The sequence below is a fragment of the Odontesthes bonariensis genome, chromosome 23 (assembly GCF_027942865.1).
Source record: "Odontesthes bonariensis isolate fOdoBon6 chromosome 23, fOdoBon6.hap1, whole genome shotgun sequence".
Lineage (NCBI taxonomy): Eukaryota > Metazoa > Chordata > Actinopteri > Atheriniformes > Atherinopsidae > Odontesthes > Odontesthes bonariensis.
The window spans coordinates 7684523-7702201 of record NC_134528.1 but is presented as its reverse complement, the minus strand read 5'-3'; the positions used below and the strand labels follow the sequence as shown (position 1 = coordinate 7702201).

The following is a 17679-nucleotide window of genomic DNA, read 5'->3' as shown; positions in this document are numbered from 1 at the left end:
CTCATGCTGCAGATCCTGCCCAACAGAGGGAACGAATCTTTCATGGCCAAGCAGGTTTATTTGCAGAGAGCGATGAGTACCTATTTGAACGCTTTACACTACCGAGAGTTGTTCTCATGGACCTTTGCATTCATTTGGAGCCAGCACTGCAGAGCCATACACAACAGTCCAACCCTGTTCCACCACATGTGCAGCTTTTTCTCGACCTTGGGCTTTGTGTCCACTGGAACATTTCAACGGTAGCTGGAATACAGGGTTGGCATATCACAGCTTTCTATCAGCCACGCTCCCACGAGTCGCGGATGCAATAAATTAACTGGCCACACAATACATAAAGTTTCCCTACACAGCTGACGAACAAGTTGCAGTCAAGACAGGATTTAATTGTATTGGTGGTCTTCCTAGCATCATTGGTGCAATAGACTGCACACACGTGTGTATTAATGCACCCTCACCAGGTCCATTCCCATACTTCAACCAGAGGCAATGTCACTCCTATGATGATTCTATTTTTCATTGGGAGATCGAAGCTATGCTCTGCCCCCCCTAGTTTATAACACCACTTACCAACCCTCAGACTCACCTCGAGATCTCATTGAATCAGATGCATGCACACACTTCCTCCACAATCAAATGCACCATAGGCATCTTAAAAGAATGCTGGATGTGTTTGCACAGGCCCTTAAGTCTCGTGCCCTTTTACGGGTATTTTCGGCATTAACCTATGCAAATTAGGGACGCTGGCACTTCTTACACTTTCATCTACAGGGAGATTGGCATTCATCAAATTAAGAGCAAAGATGTGAACAATTTCGCTGTCTAAGAACACATTCATGAATCTGATGTAGAGTTTTCCGAAGAAGTTTCCTAAGTTATTGGTGAATTAGGCCCATTGTACCAGATCTTGTGGTTTGTTCGGATGCAATTTTACAAACCGAAGCTGTGCTGCCATGTTCTTTTCAGAGAGAATAGGCTTTCTCCTACAACTCTTCCAAACCAGCCATTCTTGGTCAGTCTATTTCTAAATGTACTGTGACTCCAATGTAGGTGACTCCAAATCACCCCACAACAAGAATTTTGTTGCGAATCAGAGCCGGGGCCTTTCTGTGTAGAGTTTGCACATTCTCCTTGTGCATGCATGGGTTCTTATTTCTGCCTCCTCACATAGACCAAGAACATGCATGTTAGATTAGGCAGTGATTCTTAGTTGATCTTGGGAGTGTATGTAACTCTGCACGATTGTTTGTCTCATTTGTCTTTGTGTTGGCCCTCAAATAGACTGGCAACCTCTCCAGGACATACCTCGCCTCTTGGCCAATGGCAACAGGGATAGGACCTTGATTAAGCGGGTATAGAAAATAGATGAATTGATGGTCTTTTCCTAACTTTTCCAAGCTTGCAGGCAGTCACAACTGCTTCTAAGATCATTGCAGATGTTTCTCTCATCTTGTTGCGTTAATGCTCACCTGAGAGTTGCAGATCAGCAAACTACCAAAGCTTCTGCTTCAATATAAGTGGTCACATTTGATAATTATCTGTTACTCGAGTGTGTTTGATTAGCAGCACCTGGCTGCTACTTACCTTCTTAATTTCTATGGAAACAGTAAGGATGTTGTTAGTTTTTCACACATTACTTCTACATTTTAGCTTAATTTTATTCTTAATATGTCCTGTGTCACTGACTGTTCATCTGAGGTTTATTTACCTAATTTTAGGGCCAGGTAAGGACATGATGTTTTTTTTTTTAAATTTCTTTAAATTATTATTATTATGTTTTGATATGTCAAGCATTACAAAGGCGTACTTTATCTTTCACAATGACTGTCTCCTCAACCACTGCACCATAAAAATGTTTTGAAATTCTGTTTTTGTAGTTTCAAGATGTCTATTTAAGATACAGAGTCCATGATGGTTAAAGCAAACTGGAACCTGAAAAGACGACTTAGTCACCCTCTTGGCTGTTTTGATTAGGGCTCTGTGCGGAGCGTGCCTAGTGGAGATATTTGCTCAGACTAGGCCGGGGATTAAGGGCTTCTCTTATAGGAACTAGAGAAAACAGAGGTCTGTTCCTCTCCATGTCCCTCCGCAGGGCAGAAGTGGGTGGCGATCGTGCTCGAAATCAGAGGGTCTGTTTGTATTTCCAAGCAATTCCCTATGACACACTGTGAAGCCACATCTGCAATGAGCATGGTTGGGTGCACATTTAGAAAGATGGACAACTATTCTGGGTGTGTGCATATGCTCTCCCTGCTGCTCTGCTCTTCAAAGCGATCTCCCTTTAATCCCTTTACTTCATCATTTTACATGGGCTATGACGCTCAGGGCACTTTGCATGCACAAGCACGCACACTCACGCTCAGACCCGTTTTCCAAGGTGCTTGCTGTTGTTGTCATACAGTCCAACCATCTTTTTTTTATGCATCTGTAACAACTAGCCGTGCAAAAAACAGCCTCAGAGTTGCATGTGTGGAAAGAGGGCCCAAGATTACAGAAAGTTTCGGGGGCTTAGTTAGACTTAGAGTGTTATGAGTGGGAGCTAATTGTGCACAGGTGACTCCACACAGGTGCTCCTGTATCTAACCAGAAAATGCTATAATCTTGGAATACGAAGGCGGAAGAATAAGAAAAAAGTGAAAAAAAAAAGCTCTGCAAGGCCACCAGAAATGTCTTTCTTCAACTGCTCACCCTACTCTTACAAAAAAAGGGGGAAAAAACTTGAACATAGCCCCCCCGCCCCCCCCAATAGACAAGCCTCAATTTTTGCCTTGGATTGCGCTGTTGATACTGAGATGAATGCACTCTGACAAGGGTGGTCTGTTTGTCGTCTCAAAGCACATGTTGCCATTCCAATTTTCTCTTTCATAGCTGCCCTTCAGAGAATTGAGCATAAGGATGAAAACTGTCTCTGTTTATTACTGTGAGGTACCGTCACTGAGAAGGCCCTGCTGACCCACTCAGGGAGGAATAACAAGCAAATTGAACAAGTCAACAAATGTACATCAGCCTCCATTTCCCCCTGCTCCCATGGATCTGTGCAGGTTCTTATATTCCTAACATCATTTCAGCACATTGGCAGTCACCACAAACAAAAAAAAGCTGTAGACTTTCAACAGGTCTCCTCCTCTCATCAAAGTTCATCAGTTAAGTGCCAGTCATAGCAGCTTTTTGAATCAGTCAGCAGACTGCGGGAGGAAAAGGTCAAGAGCTAAGAAAACAAGCAGGTGCCATGAAGAGAAAAATAAAGACAGACATGAAGAAGAAGAGAAAGAAAGCTATTTCAGGTACTATGTAGAAGCTGTTAGTAATATGCTGTTCATACATAAAGTCACGTGACAGAGCTTGTTGGCTGTGGGATGATCATCTGACAGGTTAAACATCAACATGTATTTTGGAGGCCGTGCTTCAGGAGGAATCTCTATGTGTCAAAATATCCTTGGGCGAAACGCTAAACCATCCATCACCTCTGATGCGTTCATTAATGTGTAAGTGTGTGTATGACAAAGAGGACAAGCATTGCATTACAAAACAAAACTAAGAAATGTATGGATGTGTGTGTGAATGGGTGAATGTGGCTAGTGAGAGCGCATAAAGTAGTCAACAAGAGTAGAAAAACTATTTATAAGCAGTCCATTTTCCATTGGTTTTCCATGTTGGTGACACTTCAAAAACTTTAGATCTTCAGCTACTGTGAGTCAATCAGAAATAAATCTATTCACTGCAAAATTGCCCTGGACAATGCACAGTACAAGCCAAAAATCTGGAAACATTTTTGACTGGTGCTGTTCAGACCTAGACCAAATTAAACTGAAAGGTGTTCCCCCAGAATTAAATAATTTTTTATGTGGCTGATGATGATGCCTGCCTGTGTTGGTACAGATCAGGTGAATTGTTGACTTTCTTGCAGTGCGAGAATGGTTCAGTTCTCCACTTCAATGCACATTCATACTACAACTAAACCAGCTTTGTTAATTATATTTTCATCTTTTAGATACACCACCCTCACTGTTAGTTGTGTGTTCACCAACCTATTGCATGGGCTGCTGTGGGCTCCAGCAGACGGTCTCTCCGAGCGTTTTCTCGTTTTCTTTTTCTTTGTGTCTGTCATAGCCCTCTCCTGCATTGGAATATATGCATATGAAGACTAAATGCCTCTTTGAATGCAAGATACACGAGTGATATTCGAGATTCCTTGACACTGCTGTGCAAAAAGCTTGTACCTTAGTCGTTAAGTTGCTAAAGAAGTGTTAGCACACCCAAAATAAAGCTTTTAGACTGCCAGCACCCTGTACAATCCTCACTGCCTCCTTTAACACTGCCCTGGAGGCTGGACAGAGATAAGCAGAGACAATATGTCAAGGTGTAAGGGAGGCGATAGGAGGGGAGCAGCTGAGGAGTGTTATGGTTCTGCAGGCAGCTGAGATTGTGCGATGCGTGAGCAGCACTGTAATGACTTCAGTGTTGTGGAGATGGTATCCTTTTAGGCTACTTTTTGAAATAGACTCATTGCAAATGAAAAAAAACAACAACACATAGTTCAATATTCATATGTAGCATTTTTTATTCAAGGAGTGCCTTAAAAACAGAAGAGTTTTTTAAAAAACAACAACCTAAACAGTACAGTTAGACTGGTTCCATACTGTTAACCTCAACCTAAAAACCTCCTTTTCAGGTGCACACACCAAAAAACACTCCTGATTCTGCATCTTTTCAGGCATATCTGCTTTCACAAAGTGGGTCACACACTACAAGTAGTTGAAAATTAGCAACACAACTCAGCCATCGTTGACATGCACTCCGGTTTTAAAACGTAGCTAAACACATCTTTGCCTTGGGGCAAGGAAGGCCAGTGACATCAAGTGTATTCCATTCAACGGGAGGCATTTCGAGGAATTTTGAGTCACAGTTTGGGATGGCCTTTTGGAGGTCTCTTCCCTGCACAGGAGTTGATGTTGCTTGAATAACAGTGAGTGCTGTTTTTGCCTGTAGCTTCATTAAGTGAAGGTGGTGAAACGACCCTTGAAATAACAAACTCACAGCTCTGGAACTGAAGGCCAAGTGAAATGTTTCCACCTCACATTCCTCCCTGTATATCAGATGCATACGAATATAAATGACTTGAAATTGAGGTGATTTAATGAACAGCATAAAACAAAACTCTAAAGCATAATAATAACCAAAATAACAAACAATCGCTGAGGAGTTATTGAAAATACAAACAAACTTACTGCTTATGCACTTTCTGAATAAATACGTTTTAAAAATACATATATTTTTCCTTATCTTATAATTCTGACTAGAAACATGTTAAAATGTGAAAGCAGCTATGTAGGTTCAAAATATGGCATTAACTCACTCAGTAAAGGGTTTTTATCAAAATCTCCAGATTTGACTCAATCTCTTTAAGAAGCACTGTATACAGTAATCTCTGCTTTACATCCAAGGGCTTTCAAACTGAGGAAAAACAAGTTTCTTCAGCGCTGGGATGTAACTCAAATCCTTCAACAAGCCAATTTAAAAAAAAAAAAAGAAAAGAAAAAGTGAGCGTGGATTAGAAGAAGCTACGATGATGGAAATATTGCATATCTGAGGAGCCACTGTGCGGAGATTGGGCCTTTCCCCTCTCCTGTAACAGCAGTGTATTGCTTAAGGTTAGTGTCGAGAACGGAGGGGAACACTGATGGTTAGAAAAAAAGTTTGAGTAAAAAGTCCCTATCTTATGAGGATAAAGCGCCAGACGTTAATAATTGTTTAAGTCCTGAAAATGAAATACTTGACAACTAAACAGAGTAAAAAACGAGATATTTTGGCAAAAAAAGACAGATATTCTAATTTCCATTAAAATTATAGCATCATGAGAACAATGTTGAAATTTTAAATAAACTTTGATGGTTTGATGATAACTTCAAGACAAAACAAAACTAATCAATAATTATAGGCTGAAGAATAACTCCCCTAAAGGCAGCATTATACATGGGAATGAAAGAAATCAACACAATAATTTAGGCACAGTATTACTTTCTCAACTCAAGTTTGGCAAAAATACTGAGCTGAATGCTAAGCGGGGACAATTTATGGATGAGGCTCAATTAGTTTGGTGCTCGTGAATGTATTTCATGTGATGTATATCATACATTTTGATTACATCCCTTTCAGTGTTTTCCGTTATTTGGTTTAACAGACTTTCTGAGCATGAGAAGAAGAGTCTCGACAGCATTGTTAGAGGCTGCTCCAAGATTGTCGGAGTGAAACAAAAACAGGAGAATCGGGTGATCTAAAATACAAAAGCTGTTATTCATCAATTCTGCCACCCCGTGCCCAGTGAATTCATTTTGCTGGCGTCTATCCAACGTTAAAGTGTGCCAGTGGGGAGAACAAAACACTGCTTGAAATCTTTTACACCTTCAGCTGTCGGACTCTTTAAGCATCGGGTATATTATTGAATTTCTCATTTTTTTGGACCTTTTTTGTACAGCTTGCATAAGTTTCAAACATTGTTTCCACAAACGTGTTTGTACGTGAATCAGTCGATATTTCACTCATCCCTACTGTAATCTTTTTAATCTCAGAGAGTTGCGCCAAACTCCGCCCTGTGTTTTTTGCTCCGGAATTAGCCTCAAATATGTCGACATTTGTTTTTACTTTTGTGGTTGATTGTGCTTGTCTGCCAGGACGTTCAATAAACAAAGTAGGCTAAAGAAACTACTAGCTGTAGAGTCTAAAATATCGCCGTTTTGAACACTTTGAAGTGAAAACATTCGAATTGTACGTAGCCAATATTGGCATTGAAATATTGGAAGGCTGTGTGACGCATGTACAGCAGTTCAGACGTCTGATAAAAGCTTCTTTCACAAAACGTACCACCAGACAGACTGACCTCTTTTAAATGACCTCTACTCTTTTTATTCTTTTATTATGCAGTAAACCCATGTGCATATTCCATAAAACTGGACAGGAAACCTGCTCACATTTGCTTCTTTCACTGCTGAAGTAAAGTTTATCCATACAAAAAAAACCCAGAATAAATAAAAATTGTATTTCCTTACATTGAACAAAAAGGGTATATTCTGTATATCGGGATGAATTACACGTAAGTAAGTAGAAACAAAGGTCGTTTATTGCTTCTTTTTTTTTTTTGCCAAAATATCAATTATTCCTCATTCTTACAAATTTATCAATTAGTTACTTGTTTCTCCAAACATTAGGACTATATTATTTCAGTTATAACTTTATTCTCAAAATAATAAAACTTTGTTCTCAAAATCAGAGATTCTCGCTCCATCATGTGTGACCCTAAGACTCTGTTCCATTATTTCTGATACTCTTCAGTATCAAAGACAGAAAGACATTCAGTCATCCCAGCCAAAAAAGCGTCCCGTCATCTGGTAGAACTTCATGTTGAAGGGCCTGTAGAAGTCCCGTAGCCTCTGCACCACCTCGGGATCAATGTTCGGATGGGTTCGCCCTTTGGTTTTTCCCAGGCAGTGCGGCTTGCTGCTGCCCTCTGCTTTCTTGAGGCACGGGAATCCCTTGGTCTGGTTGAAGTAAAAGTGTTTGTCTGTGATGATCCTCTTGAGGCCTAAGAAGTCCTGCACGCGGCCCAGCTCTCCGGCCGGGTCGCTGATCAAACGCTCGCCGCTAACAAACAGGATCTGGTCCATGGGGAAGTACTGCAGCCAGTTGTCCAGGTGCTTGGCGTAGATGCCTATCTGGATGGCGCTCCATGAGGTGTCGATGAGCCCCGTAGTCCTGTTTTTGAAGGTGAGGCTCTCGAAAGAGGGAATGTCAGGCTTCTTTGACAGTGTCTGTGTGTAGTCAGAGATGGCTCGAGTGACGGGGTCCCTCACCACGACGATTAACTTAGTGTCCCTGGACATGGCGGATATCCTGGCTGGAGCCTCTCTGGTCACAAAGTAGCTGGGGGTTTTCTCCATGGTGATCTGGCCCTCAAGGGTCTTCGGCATCAGCTCCCTGAGAGAAGGAGAACCAAAGGAGAAAAAAGGGAAGTGAGATATTTGATCTTCCCTCCTGACTGAAGCATCCTAGCAGCTGTCAGAGTCATACAGCCACCTGTCTGACCAATGATTACAACTGTAGGACCTCCTGCTTTATCAAATCCTATAAATCTGGAATAACATTAGTTTAACAGTTGTTTATTTATTTGATTTCTGTTATTGTTAATGTTGATGAAAGCCAAACCACATTAAGGCTTGTCCCTGGAGGTAGAAGTGTCATGTGGTTATGCAATCAAGAAAGAATCTCCCTTGGGGGCATTTGAAAGAAGGTTTTTTTTTTTGTCACTCGTTCTATGATGGCATCAGTGATGAAATAATGAAACTTGAGGCTCCCTAATGATGATTGCCCGATTGTCTTTTCTCATCAACTTTTCTTCTAGTGGACATTGAGGAATATTTTTTCTCCTTTCAAACAGTACCTGCGGTGTAACATTGTTTATTTCAAGCATGAATTGGAAAATTACTCTTGAGAACATAGTGTAGACAGATTGATCCTCTAAATGTGTTCATCACAATGTAATTAAATCCTGAGGATGAAAGTTAGAGCCACCATACAGTTCAACCGAAGCCAAACCCTCAGATTGTGACATTTAGATGTGAATCTAAATTGAGAAAAATGATCTTAGTCCTTATTTGTGGCTTCCTTTCATGTCCTCTCCTCTCCTACCACTCCTCCTTTCCCACTTTGCCTCTGCTCAGCCGCCGTCAGGACAGTGACCTTAAGTAAAGCGGGTAAAAGCAGCCCATGAATGATTAACATGCCCTCCCTCTACCATTTAGAGTCTCTGCAGAATACAGCTTTAAAATTCACCAAAGTACAGAATGCAAGCCTCAATTATTCATCTGCTTGCCTGGTGCTGCTTAAAGCGAGGATTGGCACCGGCTAAGTGGCCCTGGCTGTTCCCAGGGTGGACGAAAAGTTTTCCACCTGTGACGGAACGACTGAGACCATAGGGACGGGAGATTCCCAAGACTTCTCATCACCTCGATTAGTTTTTCACAGGGCCATGCAATGGCTGCACATGCGATCACAGTGACATTTCTACCTGCTAGTAAGTGTGACGGGCAGTTTTTCTTCCTTGCTTTGAGAGTGGTATGCAATCACGCTCCGTTTAACATACATACTAAATGAGGCGGAGGGCTCGGATTGTTTGTTGTGGCTAAGCTTTACACTAACAGAGCACATTTCGAAAAGACACTAGTTTTCTTGATGAATGTGATGCCTGGTTTCACTTGGGAATCCCCCCCTAAAGTGTGAGTAATTACCCCACAGACTGATACACACAAGCTTCTCCTACTCCGGCGCTGACACGTGCCAGACAACATCATACAAATACCAGCGATATTACCATTATCTGACACGACGCCACTAAGACTGAGGTTGTGTGGGGTTTACACACAACAGAAAATTGGTGGTTGGAGGTTTCGAATGATGTAACAGGATGCAAGGCGAGGTCTTCTCACTCTAAAGTGTGATGTTTTCTTGAAACTGCCAACCACTCAACCGCCATCTGCAGAATGAATACGACACCAAGCTCGGTCAAGAGCCTTTGCTGTCACATTTCAATGCATTTGATAACCCTTTAGTTTAGTTTTTCACCAGTTTTTTTCGTCTCACCTGTGTATTATCAGCTAGTATTCATACACCCCAAAATTCACCTTTTTGGTACCTAACTGTCTCGGCCCTCATCATTGTTGAGCATTTCCTTGTTTTCTTATCCCTCATATTTGACTGCTACTTCTGTGAAAATTGTTTAGAAAAATGTGATGGGTTGGGTTCAAACAGGCTTTGACAACATTAACCACATCTTGGCTGACACACCTCCTCCCTCTGCAACAGGGCTTTAGATCAGAACTAATTTTGAAGTTATAACAAAACAGCTCTACTTTTTCCTACTTAAGTAATCCAGTCAGAGAAAGATGGATATATGCGTGGTCTCCACTGTTTCTCCATGCAATAGTGTGACAAACAAAATTGTAAGATTGGGTAGGAAATCTTTCGAAAATGTCCTTGAAGAAGTCAAGCAGTGCACTTGTTCATTTGTGTCGGCAGCCGGTGTTCAGTCGACTTCTCCTACTTGTCGAGAATTGCTACTTTGTGGTTTTGCGCATGCGCCGAGCCGATTTTCTAAGTTTCGTTTTCACGCCCATAATTTTTTGCAAAAAATAAGATATTTTTCATATCATATATCATACTATCATTATCATTTTTATGAATATATATAGGCTACATAATATATAAAAAATATTTCAATTGTTTTGTGTTAGGCAGAATAGTAGAAGCAGGCAGTAATGTTGGACAACAGGGCTATGAGTCGCAGAACACCAGAGTGACACTTTAACTAAACTATTACATTTATTTATGAAATATTGCTTGAGATGTCTTCAATGCCAATGGTCCAGGTTGTATCGACTACATATGTTGTTCATATAAAAATGTGTGTGTGTGTAACATGCTGGGAGTATCCATTGCTGCTGTAATAAAAAAATAATAAAAAAAATCTACCTATCACCCGATGCCACTGGAAAAAATAAAAAAATAAAAAAATAAATAAATTCCCTACCTACCCATGACATCAACTGACAACCAACAGGAACCAAACTTTTTTTTTTTTTTAGGCCTAACCACCAACTTCATTCAAGTAAACCTCATGCAGAAGCGTTACATGAAAAACTAAGTACATCACTTGATTCAATAGCTTCTAGAACCACCTTTTGCATTGTTATCAGTCTCTCACATCATCATGGAGGATTTTGGACTCACTCTTCTGAACAATGTTGTTTCAATTTATCGAGTTTCAGTTAATTTTGTGGGCTTTCTTTTATGCACATCTCCATATAGTCTCATCACAGCGTTTCAATCTGTTTGATGTCTGGATTTTAAACTACTGGAACACCTTGATTCTTTTCTTTTTAAGACATTCTGCTGTAGATTTGATGCTGTATTGAGGATCATTGTCCTGTTGCATGACCCAATCTCAGCCAAGCTTTAGCTGTTCATGGTTCATGGTCATGTTTATTTACTTATTTTTTTATTTTCAACTTTATTACATCTGTATGGTTCCACGTGTAAGATGGTGTGTTTATGTTGCGTGTGGAGATGTTTTTTTTTTTATTGCTTTTTTCTTGTAAAGCACTCTGCGTTGCACATTTTAAAGTTATTAATTGATTAATGGTCGACTCAGTGACTGCAAGCTGCCTCGCGGCTGCAAAACGGGCCAAAATCATCAATCCTCCACCGCTGGGCTTGTTTGGAAATGGCCTTATAACACTTTCCTAATTGATGATCAGCAGCAAATGCTCCTTTAAGATCGCCACTGATGTTTTTCTTTCGTGGCATTGAATTAACATATACCTTAAGGTTCCAGACCAGCAAACACTGATGATGAATCGCTTTTGTTTAGCAGCAAAAGTGGCTACTTACCCTCTATATTCCTATGTAAGCAGTAAGGGTGTACTTAGTTTTTTTACACACTGCTACTACTGCATTCTGTTTTAGGTTTTTGTGAAATCATTGAAGACAAAGTGTCAATTTTTTCATGTTACTGTTCATCTGAAGTTGTCTTTAGTTAATTCTAAGACTTGATAAGGACCCAATGATTTATTTTAAATCATGCCCTGATATTCAAAGTTCAAAGTTCAAAGGAGAGGTGTGCTTTCTTTTTCACATGACAGTCTGTTTTGGCCAGTTTTGTTCCAGGGTTTAAGACAGCTACTGGTTGAGTACAGTGCACCAAGTGAAACGGATCTAAAAGCTTCACATCAATACCTTCAGGCCAGTGTCAGAACATATCCAGTCTTTGTGGCTGAGTGCTGAGGGGATCTTCTCCTTGTAGAACAGTTCATGAGGTCAGCACAAGAGGATCGGGAAGGAAGTGGTCGATAAGAGTAACAGTGTCAACACAGGTGCACCAATGTCTCAACATCCCCCTGCAACACTGACCGTCGCCTGACCGCAAGAGTCCTCACAGTGTCTGCGACCTCTTTCCCAGCTGTGTAAAGAGGAACATGGACAAAACTGCCTTCCTCTCACATATGTTCTGCCTCATCACACAAACAGCCCACAGTGAGGCTGTACGAGTGTACTTTAAAACAAATCCAACATCATGTGGGATTACATTGACTACTAAACTGACGAGTCAATGATGAAAAGAACAGAGACTAATTATTGATAAACTGGGGTTCCCACATGTCAGCATGCAGGTAGTCTGCCTGTCTTCCTGCCTACACTGGGATCATGCTGATCTGGGAACAACTTGACTTTCAAAACAGCCTTTGACTTCAGAGTGCCAAAGAGAACATTATTGAGTTATGAAAAAGAAATGAGCCTGTACTGAAGGAAACATCCATTTTTGATGGCATGCATCAAGCTTGTTCTGTGGTTGATGCACTCACAGCAGTGGAACTCAAAGGGGATTCTCAGGGTCAGGAAGGTATGCGGTACGTTGTGATCAAGACAACATGAAGACATATTTGCACATTTGAGGATAGAAGACACATAAATGACTCGTGTATTCAGCTTGATTTGAAATTTTATAGTCATTGGGAGGATGGTTTCAGGTTCATCTGTGGAATGCTGTCACATGAGAAACATCGTGGTTAAACACTGTATTTGTTCTATAATGAAGAAAGGGAGATTTTTCGTGTTTTCTACGAAACTGGTTATAACTGTACTGCAATAATCGTTTTTGGTTTGCACTGCCTGGAGCAAGGCCAAGGTGCAGTTACCTTTCTTTGTTGTAAATTTTCATTTTCCTAAAGAAATAATTCCTTTCAGCTCTTATTTTCAAGCTCCTGTTCAATTTATTCCCCAAATACAAAAAAAAATAACAAAACAGTTTGTTTTGAACATGAATATTTGTATTTGTCAAGAAAGTGTTTTCCCCCTTCTTTTTCAACTAAATAATGGGATGGAATGTTATACTTAATGGTCCAGATTCCCCCATCCCACCCGCACCCCAGGGTAAAAAAAAATTTCCCCTTCACTATTTCATTCTAACCATAACTGTATAATTTTACATAACAAAAAGCATGCACTTAAAGTATTTGTGCTAAGTATAGATAAAAAACTGAATCCTTTTTAAAGTTTTGAAAAATTTGGATCGCCCCACTGTCGGTGGTTTGCTCCACCATCTGCTATCCCCACCAACATCTGAGTAGAAGTTTATCTTAGGTTTGTTTGAGTCTGTTGAATACCAGTAAGTAGCTACTTAGAAACTCATTTATAATTTTAACCAGACTGCAATTTGTTTGCTCCATTACCTCACTGGTGATACAGAGGAGCCGCGTCTCCCACACACTTATGTCGGTGGCAGGATGTCTATTCACAATTAAAGCCGATATTTAAGCGCTTAAAGATTTGTTAGAATTCACAAAAAGCCTATTTTTGATACAGGATATTTGCTTAAAGTTCAAGTTTTTTCCACCCCCTTTCCCCCAATTTCCAATTGAAGTTTGAACCAGCGCACATGAAGACCTTTATTCCACACAATCCTGCTGCCTACATTACCCATAACACATCTGGAAAGCCTAATTGCACAAATATGTGATTGTTCAGAAATATTGTTAAAAATGTTTTTTATCATTATCAGCTAATGGGTTAATTCTGAATTGGTGGCAAAAAATGAGGGTTTGTGATGTCCTCTAAAGAAAAGGTCATATCAAAACATGACCAATTCACACCAGGGTTGTATAGATACTTAAATGTTTCACTTTTACATGGAAAAAGGAGCAACACACACTTAGTTTTACTGTAAGTGAACTACACTGGGATATTTCTTTCCATTCCTCAGCAGAAGTATGCAGCTCTTTCCAATGAAAACTTAAGTAGTCGTGGTGCCGCGGGTGATGTAACAGATGACAAAAAGTGCAAGTGCTTAAGATTTACTGCCATTCCAGATTCTGCTTTGGTGTCTTCATAGTGCTGCTAAAATATGGCTCCCAAAGCACACTGACGCATGAAACACAGGCAGCGGGATCCAGTCAAGAAACGAGACTCCAAGATGGAAAAAAAAGAAACGCGGCACATGAACCGGGCTTCCCTTTAAATCAGATTCACTGCTTTGGCATGCATTTAAATGCTGGAGTCAAACAAGAATATTAAGAATGACTCAGATGTTTAGAGCATAAACAAACAGTTTGTGTACATGACAGAACATTACACATGCTGTAATTGTACGTCATCCCTCTCATATGGAACTAACTAGCTGGAAAACGGTGCCAAGACTCCCTTTGGCAGCTCTATTCCCTGTTAAAAAATCAAATCCAATGTACACAGTAACAGGCTGTACATCACTCAATGCGTCCTTTGTAAGCTTGTCTATAAAGTAACCACTTTGAAATAAAGAGCCTGACGCATCAAGAGTTTTACTTGCAAACCATCTCAAACTCTGCCATCATGTACAGGCTGTGACTCATGTCTGACCATTATATGAATGCCAAGAAACGTCTAAGTGCACCAAAAGGCCTTCTTTGCTGTAAATCAGATGCATGAATAATATGATGGAATGAAATGAATTACAAAGGAGTTGAACTTTAACAAGCGATCAGCTCCAACTGGGTCATTTCCCTGTGTTATCCTTGACCTTTCAGAGAGGATTTGGATCGAAGCCAAAGTCTGTCAATTGACGGGAGTTGTAAAAACACAGAGGCAAGTGGGCATGAGTGTTGACTGCTTCTCCCCCACCAGCCATTGATTCATTTTTCCTGTTCCTGCTGGGAGCCCTGGCAGGCATAAATACACTCCGACAGTGTGCCCCTGCCACTACCAGCAGATAATAATCTTGTAATTGGCTCAATATTTCTGCTGTTTGCAAGCGATGCTATGGCCAGCGCCACTCGTGGCGGCTTGGACTCAACAGATATTTTCCAGGTCAATGGATGTTAGCATAGGTCAGGCATGAAAGGAGGAGTAGGAAGTAGGGGGGTGATTTAGAGTAATGGGTAATGTGTGGCGGTGGGGAAATCCATTCCTCTCAGCTTGGAGCCTTACTGCTCTGTCAACCTTGTGTGAAAAGACAGCCCTTTACCTGCACTGTGGGCTGTAATTGCGGGCACTGCTGCTACATGTAAAGCCATCCAGAGGGAAACATTTGAAGTGGGATGTTGGTGTGTTAATAGCCACAGCTACTTTCTCTGGGATCGTATGAAAACACCAGCAAAACAGAGTTTGTTATAAACTCTAATTGAGCCTCTCTGAGTTTTAATCACATTTTTAGAAGTAAGCAGGGAGTAGCAAAGCATGGTTGTCTTCATTCGTTAAGGCTGAATGGAGAGCAATACAACTACTTATGACTCGGGGATTACAGGTGTGAGATTCCCAGCAAGTCCCAATCAGGATAATATTCTGCTTTATGAACCGAACAGTTTCAGTCCTGAAGGATCAGCCCAGCTGGCCTGTTTTTCTCTCCACTGGATTTATAAGCCTTTTTCACTTGCATTTTACAGTATTAAGTTGTCTGCTCTCTTGGAAAAAGTTGGGTACTCCTACAACACAAGATTACTGTAATTGCAGTCTGAATTATGCTGCTTCGATGGTAAAACTGTGTCTTTATCTTACAGATTTTGATTTATTAGCCTAGTACATTCTTGCAAGTTAAAGTTGTGTCAATCACTCTTATTTGACTGAGAGGACGAAGGGTAATTCAATTTATGGTGGCCAAGAGAGCTCAGTGCTCTACAATTTAGGAAAGTGCATGCAGATGGTGGGCAAAAAACAGTGTACAAGTCACAAACTAGCAATTTTGACATGATGAGTGAGACGAGTCTCGAACTCGAACTACTAATCTCATGTGAAAGTGCTCGGGTTAATGCTATCCCCCAAACTTGTCGTTCCCACTTATGTTTTCTTGTCCTAATCATTACAGTAGACTGAAGTCACAAGCATCAACTTTACCTTACACTGACACACCGTCTCTAGTACAATGGGAGCCGATGGTGAAAATGTAGGGATTTTTTTTGTCCTTTTCAACCTTTATTGAGAAACTGCAACTGAGCAACACAGCTTCTACACCTGAATTATTGTTGTGAGGAGTGGTTATTTCTAGGGCTGGGCAACGATTAAAATGTTTAATCTAATTAATCACATGATTTCTCTGATTAATCACGATTAATCGCATTTGTACGCAAAATCCAAAAATGAATTCAAAAGTAGTGTATAGCTTTTAGCATTTAGTTTTATTTTAAATGTGCTGCCATATGAATGAAAGTGCCATAACATTTGTTGTGCAAACACACTTTTAACATCAGCATCTTTCTGTAGTTTTTATGCAGAAGCCTCGCTCCACTGTCTGTTTCCTTGAATGACTTGCTGCTATCAGTTGTGTGTTTTGCCTTTAAGTGATATTTTAGACTGGAACTACTACGCTGAGAAGACAATTCAACATGGCAGTGTTTACAGATGACTTTGGTTCTGTCGACTCCGCCGTCTGGAAGAACTTTAAAATGAAAATGGCCGAGTAAAAGTTCCGTACCCTTCTCCATGTTTGGTGGATCCGCCGATTACTTTCTTTTCTGGTTCCACAGCAGACAGGAACAGACTTTAACCAAAGAAAAGCCTGTGAGCAGCAGAGTTTTACAATTATAAAATAAATGATAAAACAGGGGTGGTTTTTGGCGTAGTGGGTTGAGCAGGTGCCTCATGTACAGAGGCTATAGTCCTCGCTGCAGCTGGCCCCGGTTCGAGTCCCGCATCTGACGGCTCTGTACTGTGTGTCGTTCCCCCTCTCTCTGCCCCCTGCTTCCTGTCTCTCTGAACTGTCCTATCCATTAAAGGCACAAAAGCCCCCCCCCAAAAATAATTTTTTTTGAAATAATGAAGAAAAAAAATTGCATTAATGTGCGCTAAAATAATTATCGGTGTTAAATAATCAATGCGTTAACGCGATTATAACGAGTTAACTCGCCCAGCCCTAGTTATTTCCCATCGACCGTAAAGAAAGCTTCTATGCTCTTAGCTCCTCCAAGTACACAAGTGTTAACCTGCACCCTGCATTTTGTACAATTTCACATTAAAATACTGCAGCTTGCACGTTTTCACACCTTGTTTAGGTCCAAATATTGATTTATAAATACTTATTTTGAGGTTAACCTTTATATCTGAGCACCTTTATTGAGTGTTTTATCTTTTTTGCTCTGGTATTTCCCTCAAAATGAATAAATGGCTTTATAGTAAAGCCCTGAATCTGAATCATCTTATACAATGTTATTTTGAGTTCAGCCAATAAAAGAAAACTAGTTATTTTATTTGCCAAGCAAAAATAGAAACTTCTGAAATATACTGTACACTTCTGAGTTATCAAGAAGCCATCCAGAGGGGTTCCTTGGGAAACAAAAAGTAGTTCGTGGGAACTGCTGGGGGATAGGAAGCCATTCTGAGAGACAAACAGCCTCTAGATAAGAGAGGTAACTATTTTTGGAAAAACAAAATGGGAGGACGTAGTCAACCGTTTTCATCAAGGAAATGAGAAGGTTTTGATAAGGAGAAAGTAGGAAAGGAAAGAAACTCTGCATGACACTGGGAATATGTGAGATAACTATGACTCTTTGGTAGAAAATTACAGCTTTACAAGAACATGAAATTCACAGTCGGACTGATCATAAATTATGTCTCAAATTTGACAAATAGGACTCTAGTTGGGCGCAGAGCAGGGAATTAGATGGAAAATGG

The 17679-nt window shown here is 40.5% G+C and overlaps 1 protein-coding gene across 1 annotated transcript in view; it reads right to left on the bottom strand.

Moving 5' to 3' along the window:
• Nucleotides 1-6400: 6400 nt before the first annotated feature.
• The window catches only part of LOC142373685 (heparan sulfate glucosamine 3-O-sulfotransferase 3A1-like), a 34182-nt gene continuing 22903 nt past the window's right edge, over nt 6401-17679 (bottom strand). The window contains exon 2 of the mRNA XM_075457046.1: nt 6401-7968. Within this exon, the coding sequence (XP_075313161.1) occupies nt 7347-7968 (622 nt within the window). The 3' untranslated portion in view covers nt 6401-7346. The remainder of the gene's footprint in view (nt 7969-17679) is intronic.